Source organism: Molothrus ater, chromosome 21, assembly GCF_012460135.2.
Source record: "Molothrus ater isolate BHLD 08-10-18 breed brown headed cowbird chromosome 21, BPBGC_Mater_1.1, whole genome shotgun sequence".
NCBI classification, from domain to species: Eukaryota; Metazoa; Chordata; class Aves; order Passeriformes; family Icteridae; genus Molothrus; species Molothrus ater.
The window spans coordinates 6,610,211-6,617,457 of NC_050498.2; the positions used below are offsets into that span (position 1 = coordinate 6,610,211).

General features: G+C 50.0%; 1 protein-coding gene across 1 annotated transcript; it reads right to left on the reverse strand.

The window, feature by feature from the left end:
* Positions 1 to 160: 160 nt before the first annotated feature.
* SMYD4 (SET and MYND domain containing 4) lies at positions 161 to 7,220 on the reverse strand. The gene is given in 11 exon segments (XM_036395241.1): positions 161 to 481; positions 1,107 to 1,230; positions 1,542 to 1,658; positions 2,093 to 2,228; positions 2,537 to 2,703; positions 2,993 to 3,175; positions 3,916 to 5,059; positions 5,344 to 5,433; positions 6,219 to 6,323; positions 6,325 to 6,364; positions 7,075 to 7,220. Coding segments are annotated over 11 exon segments (2,388 nt in total). The 5' UTR covers positions 7,206 to 7,220; the 3' UTR covers positions 161 to 330.
* Between the last annotated feature and the right edge of the window lie 27 nt (positions 7,221 to 7,247).

The following is a 7,247-nucleotide window of genomic DNA, read 5'->3' on the forward strand; positions in this document are numbered from 1 at the left end:
AGAAGGCAACGTGCTCTGGATGACTGTATGTTCATAATGCTCAGGGCACCACACAGGGGAGAGTCACACCTCACACAAAAGCAACTCAAACATTTGCTTCCAACCCACACACAGAACTTATACAACAGCCTCTGTTCCCACCATACCACACACACACCTCTCACGTTAGAATTGGTCATTTTATTTACAACAGGCTAACTAAAGAGCATTTCAAGACTTCATTCAAGTTGCTGTTACACATGATTTTCCAGCTTGTACTACATGACTACCTTACCACATGACACTTAGCTTTGATGAAAGATCACATTGCAGCTTCCTTTGACAGGGAAATTAAGTCCTCTGAAGGATGTTTCTGGGAAGCTCTGACAGACAGGCCTTCATCTCTTGTAGTTCCTGGATCTGAGCACTCTGAGGACCAAAGTGCACTGACAAAATCCCCTCTGCTCTTTGAATTGTGCTCAGAGCTTCAGAAACTGCAAAGCTGAAATAGGAAGATAATAAGAACAGAGCATGCAAAATACTTCATTCAGCTTCTTGACTTACACAACCTTTAAGCCCTCCCTAACAAAAACCTAAACCTGTTCATTGCTACAGATCCCACCCTCCCCTGCCTTCCAGCAGCAGGAAAATTGTGTCTGCTTCAGCTGCAAAGGGAGGATGAGGGGGATGGAAAGGTAAGGACAAAACCTGAAAACATTATCTTTGAGTATATAAAAACCTACTATTTCATCACTGCAGCTCCTGCTAAAATTAATTTGGTTAAAGGGAGTTGTTGTGAGGAGATTTTCAGAAGCAGTCAGGGGATTTCCTTGCCAATAAAACAAGAGTATTTCATTCCCTCTTTTGAGAAGATGTCAGCAACATTATACAACTGAGATATAAACACCAAGGGTGATGAGTTGACAGAATAAAACAATTGGACAGGGAATAAATTGAGCCAGGGAGAATAAAAAGATAGACAGGCACAAAATAGAGAAACAGATTCCTAAGAGAGTACCTGTGCTAGACTGCCCTGTGTCCTGTTAGACACCCTTCAGGTGCCCTGATCTTGTGTCAGACACTCAGGAGTGGTGCAGGGCAGGGACAGAGGATGAAACCAAACTCACCCATTGAAGAGGATTTGTGCCAGCTTGAAAAGTTCATGGCCTGTTTCTACACTTGATGGCCCATGGTGCATTTCCACAATCTCAATACTCTTCCTCAGGTGTCTGGCTGCTTCCTGCCACTTCCCTGATGGAAAAACAAACAAAACAAAACAAAGAGAAATTAATAAATACTTCCTAGAGCTACTGCCACCCGAAGAATCTGACAGAATTAATCAAAATGTGAACTCTGTCCACAGAACCAGGACAGGGAATTTAAAAGAACATGAGAGCACAGTATTATTGTTCACTGGCTGCTGGGAACACAGGTTTGGTCTTTCTGAGAGCCCTGCTGACAAAACCAGGGGGAAAAATGAGAGGGCCAGTCCCAGAAAAAGCTAATCATGTTAAATTCAAAGTTCAGGAGACATGGGATAGTGAGAGGACCAAGTGCCATACCAAGAGTAGCATAGACCTGTGCCAGATGATCCTCCATCTCTCCCATCAGCAAATGCTCTGGAGACAAGAAGGTTCCAGCATCCATCTGACACTTCAGGAGCATTTTGATAGCCTGATCTATTAAAAAAAAAAAAAAAAAGGTTATAAAGTTCACCCTGTGGTGAGTGTCCAGTTTTCCATGATCCATGAAATACAATCAATCCAATCTCATCTTTGCACAGCTGATTGGGGTTTGGTTAGGATTCAACACTGACTTCATCTGCACCTCTGCTTATTCTACCCCAGCGTTGGCCCAACTCCCTCCAGGAAAACAAGGCCTGGGAATGCCCAACTCCAATGTTACCCTGATTTCTTTTTATTTAATTACTTTACTATGGAACAATGTGTGACTTAGATTAACACCCAGATCAGGGGGTATAAGAAATCTAAAGCTGAAGTCCCCAGGGACACCAGGCCACAAGTGACAGCACCCCAATGGATGAGCAACAGTGCCATCTCATGGTTCCTGTCCCAACCTGGGCCTGACCTCTGGGCACAAAGCTGAGCCTCACCAGCCTTCCCGACTCTCAGCAGGTCTAAAGCTTTCTTGATTTGTTGCTGAAGGTCCTGTAAACGGCCAGACAGGTGATCTCTGCTGGCTGAGGTTGCACAAGCTTCATTTGAACAGCAAAGTGTGTCTTCTTCCCCCTGTGGAAATCACCTTTGTGATCATTCCTGCTCACATTCAGCTCAAAGCTTACTCTCCATCTGCATTAGCTCTGGGTTATAGAGATGCTAAATTGTTTTTCAGTTTTATTCATTAAACAAAGTGATTTTTTAAATAAATTGTTATCAGCTTATTTGATTTTATAAGAAAGAGTGAGATACTGTCTTGACTCAACAGGAGCTTTTGGCTTCTGAGCAGTGCTCAAAGTGAGGTCTTCACCTCTTGGCTTTCCCAGACCCAAACCTTACACACCCCACTAAGTTGCACAATCATAACCATGGAGAATTACCTGCATTTGGGCCTGGCATTTGGGACAGCAGAACGAATTTCTGATGGACACCACACTCTTGACACCAGGCTCTAACTCCTGGAGGCATGCTGGGCAGTGACACTTGAAGAAATACTGACTGAGAAACTGCTGTCTCTCAGCAACCCTCATCCTACACCAGTGAGGCCCTGCAGAGGATGGCAAGGGTAAAGATCTCCCACAGGTACAGTTCTTAACATCAGAATAAATGGATTTTTGTTACAATTGAGACTAGGTATATTTTGGGGAGGACACAACTGGAGACTGAAAATCTAACAGAGGGGTTAAGAGATGAAATGTTGGTCAAGGCTGTTAAACAAAGACCCTGGCAACAATAGATGAGAATTAGATGAGAATTATGATATAAATAGCCATCAGCATGATAAGGGGAGGTGAATGATGTCTGTGCCTTGAGACAAACACAGAACTGGGGCTTACCATAGCAATGCAAAACCTCTTGGCCACTTGAGATTGGCTGTGCTGCCCTGACAGTGGCAGCTGTCCCACTGAATGACACGCTGGTATTGGGGCAGCACGAGTGGTTCAGGAGGCTGAGGACAGGGAAGAAGGCTGTTGCCAGCCTCACAGGCTTCTTATCTACAACAGCCCCATCTCCAGGCCCTGAAGACAGAGGAAAACCAAGCAGGTTGAGATGGAATGCTCACAAACCCACACAGTTTCTGCAAGGAGCCCCGTGACCGATTGCAGGCAGCAGCAGAAAGGTTCCTGGTATATTGCTGCAATAAATAACAGCCAAACACACTCTGCATGGGCACCAAGGAACAGGCCAGCATGGGACAGGCCATTAAATTGGAAACAAATCACTTCCATCTGCAATGGGAACTTTTTACAGCTGAGAATTTAATGTCTTCACTTCCCACAAGAAGATGGGCAAGGAGAGGACAGTCCTGAGATCCTCAGGACAGGAAAGAGGAGCCACTGGAGAGGGTCCAGTGGATGAGGGGTCTGGAGCATCTCTCTTATGAGGAGAGACTGAGGGAGCTGGGCTTGGTTAGTCTGGAGAAGACTGAGAAGGGATCTCATCAATACATATACAAATACAGGTGTCAGAGAATGGTGATGGACTCTTTTCTGTGGTGCCAGGATGAGGATTAATGGCCACAAACTAAACAAGAAGCTCCACCTCAACATGAGGAAAAACTTCTTTCCACTGAGGGTGGCAGAACAGGCTGTCCAGGGAGATCTGGAGACATTCCAAACCCACCTGGACATGTTCCTGTGTCACCTGCTCCAGGTGACCCTGCCTGGGCAAGGGATTTGGACTGAATCATCTTCACAGGTTCCTTCCAACCCCAACCATTATGTGACAACACAGTAGGGCTTAAATTTTTTTATCTTACCCAGCTCCTGCATTACAGTGATTGCTTGTGCGTTACACTGCAGCTGCAACACATGCCTCAGCATTGCTTCTGCCACAGTCTTCAGCTCTGCGGACAATTCATCTGAGGTTTTCTCACATGTCTTTGGTTTGGACCACTGCTGAGGCGATTCCTGACTCAACACAGCAGCCTCCAGGCCAGCTGCTTGCAGCTGTTTGCACAGAGCCACCACACTGAGAGTGCAGAGGAACTTGTGCTCTGGGCTGTGCTGCTCAGTGTGGGGCAAAAGGTGGAACAGAGCTTGGTAGGAGCTCTGGTACCGACCACAGCTGTCACAACCAGGGACACCTCTGCTGCCAGCTCCTGCATCTGCTGCCTCACTGAGAGGCTTGCAGCTTCCCTCAGGGTTCTGAAAGTTCTTGTCCCCATGGTGGGACCCTTCCACCAGCCTGCTAACCTCTGCAAATCCTGCCAGCAGGACAGTCCTCAAGGCCACGTGGCAGAAGACCCCCAGGGTGAGGAGCAGCGCTCCCAGGGAACACTCTGCCCTGTGGTACTGCTGCCATGCCCTGTCTGCACAGTCCTGGCTGCAGTACTTGGCATAGCTGCAGCCCTGGCAGGGCACTGAGGCCAGGAGCTGCCTCAGACAGCGGTGGCAGTAAAGGTCTGCGTTGGTGGCTCGAGTGTCCCACGCTGTGTCACCGTCCTGCAGGGGAAGGCTCTCCCCAGGGCACAGCACGCTCACAAAGGCCTCCTCTTTCACCAGGCTCTGTCCTGCCACGATGTCCTGGGAGGCCACCAAGTGACGTCCTCTGTCTGCATCAAAACTCAGGCTCAGGGATGAGGATGCACCTGAAATCCTGTTGTTCTCCTCCCAGATCTCTGGCTCCCCTTGAGTGCCACCATGTTCTCCTTGTGCAGGCTCTGGACACCTCTCTTTCTCACCTAATTTAACCTTCAGCTGACTTAGCTTTTGTAGCCGTGTCAGGTGTGTAGTCATGACCCCATCCAGAGCAATTTTACTCTCCAGCCCTCTGAGGATATCCTGTGCATCCTGTAACCTCCCCAGGCACAGCAGGCACTCAGCTTTCCGCAGCAGGACCTTGGGCAGCAGCCTGTCTGGATAGCCATGGCTTTCAGCCCTGGCAATATCTTCCAAACAAACCTAGGAACAAAGATAAGGCCTTTTAAGTGGGCTTGAAAACCAGCTCATGCTCTTTCATTCCACCTAAGACAGTCTCATAGAAGCAATCAGCAAATTCCATGTGCATAACCAACCTGCTGCCCAAATAAAGCATCCTGACGTGGAAACCAAGTAGGAAAGTTGAGCTATGGACGCTTTAAGCACAGCTTGGGAAGCAGCTGATCTGCTGTCTCTTGTTCTAACAATCAAACACCCCAGGGGCACCCAGGACCTTGTGGGGTGGGTGCAGCCCTGGCCCCACTCACCTCAAAGTGCCCCAGGTGGAGGAGGGCGGCCGAGCGGTTGGCAAAGCACACGGACACCTCGGGGCTCCCAGGGAGCTCATGGGATGCTGCCTGCAGAGACCAGAGAACTGCTGCTGCCTGGGGGGATCCCTCACAGGACCCCCTCAGCAGGGCCTGCAGGATCCCCTCTTTGGGGATCCCCTCCTGGGAGCTGCTCCTCACCCCTCACCCTTCAACCACGAGGGGCTGCAGGACCCTCTCTTGGGGATCTCTCGGAATTCAGGACATCCCTCTGGCTGTCCTGGATTGCCAAGACCCCTGCCAGGGGGCTCAGAGACCCTGGCACAGAGTCCAAGACATCTGTGGTTTTGATTATGACCCATGGAACAAATTACCAACCTTACAACAGTTTAAGTAGAATGATAGTGAATTTATCACTGGGAGAAAAATACATTTTTGGGGTTTTTAGAATGGGGGTTCAGTGGGCAAGATGGAGGAATATGGGAGAGTCCAGCCTTTCTCCTCCTTCTTCTTGGCCTCCATAGAAGCTCACTGTCTAACACAGGTGATAGGTGTTGGAACGTAATTGTAAATATTGCACACATAGTTTTTAGTACAAAAATAACACTGCCCCAGGGGCAGGCAGAGTGCTTCTGACTGTCTTGCTGAGCAGACCTCAGCTGGACAGGAGAAAAAATTTTATAGATAAGACACAATAAACAACTTTGAGACCCAGAACTGAAGAGTTCTGACTCCTTCTTCGAGCGCTGGGCTGGGAAAAGAGACTTTCTAACGCATCTCAGGGTCACTCTGACCAGCTAGAATCCTGAGAGGGATCCCCTGAGGGGATCCCTGTGGCTGTGAGGTGTGGTGGGACCCCCTCACACCACACCTACCTTGGAGTAGAGCCTCAGGGCAGCCTGGTACCGGCCCCGTTTGAATTCCCGGTTGCCCTGCTCCCGGTACCAGCTGGCGGCCTCCGGCTTCTTGTCCGTGGGTGCCCTGGTGGCACAACTGCACCAGGGCTGCCTCCTCCTCGCTCCTGTAGGACACAGAGGGGAGAAGAATCAGTTTGTAATTCCTGGTCCCGCCTCCCTGCTCAAGCAGGATGATCCTTGTGGCACAGGACTGTGTCCTGAGGGCTCTGGAATATCCCCAGCGAGGGAAGACTCCACACTCTCAGTCTGTGTGGTCACTGCACAGGGAAGAAGTTCTTTCCCATATTCTCACAATCACAGGATCAATTAGGTTGGAAAAGACCTCTGAGGCTATCGAGTGATGGATGTCCAGCTTGTGAGGGATGCTGGGTTTGTCAGCACTGAATGCCCTGTCCAATCTTTCCTTAAACACCTCCAGGGACAGAGACTTCACCTCCTCCCTGTCAGCCCATTCAGTGCCTAATCACCCTCTCTGCCAAGAAATTCTTACTAGAATTCTTACTAGTGTCCAACCCAAACCTCCCCAGGTGAAGTTTAAGCCGATATCTCTTGTCCTCTCACCAGCAGCCTGGGACACGAGGCCGACCTCCAACCTGCTAAAAAAGGTGGAGGTAGAAAGGTGGGATTTTATTCAGATGGAACTTCCCATGGTATCCCTTTCTGCCCGTTACCCCGTGTCCTATTGCCCGGTTCCACCGAGCGCAGCCTCATCCATCCTTTGACACCGCCCTTTATTATTTATCCGCATTAAAAGATGCTCCAGTCCCCGCTCCCCTCGTTGCCCTGCACCGCACCCGCCCTGCCCGCGGCTCACCGGAGCACATCGCAACCCAACCGCACCGCGTCCTGAAGCGAAGCCGCCGCCAGCCGCTCCCTCAGCGCCGGCTGCAGCGCGGCCCAGAGCCGGGCGGTGCGGCCCTGCCACTCCGCCACCGGCAGCGCCATCACCGCGCCACCGGCAGCGCCATCACCATGGCGGCGCCCACA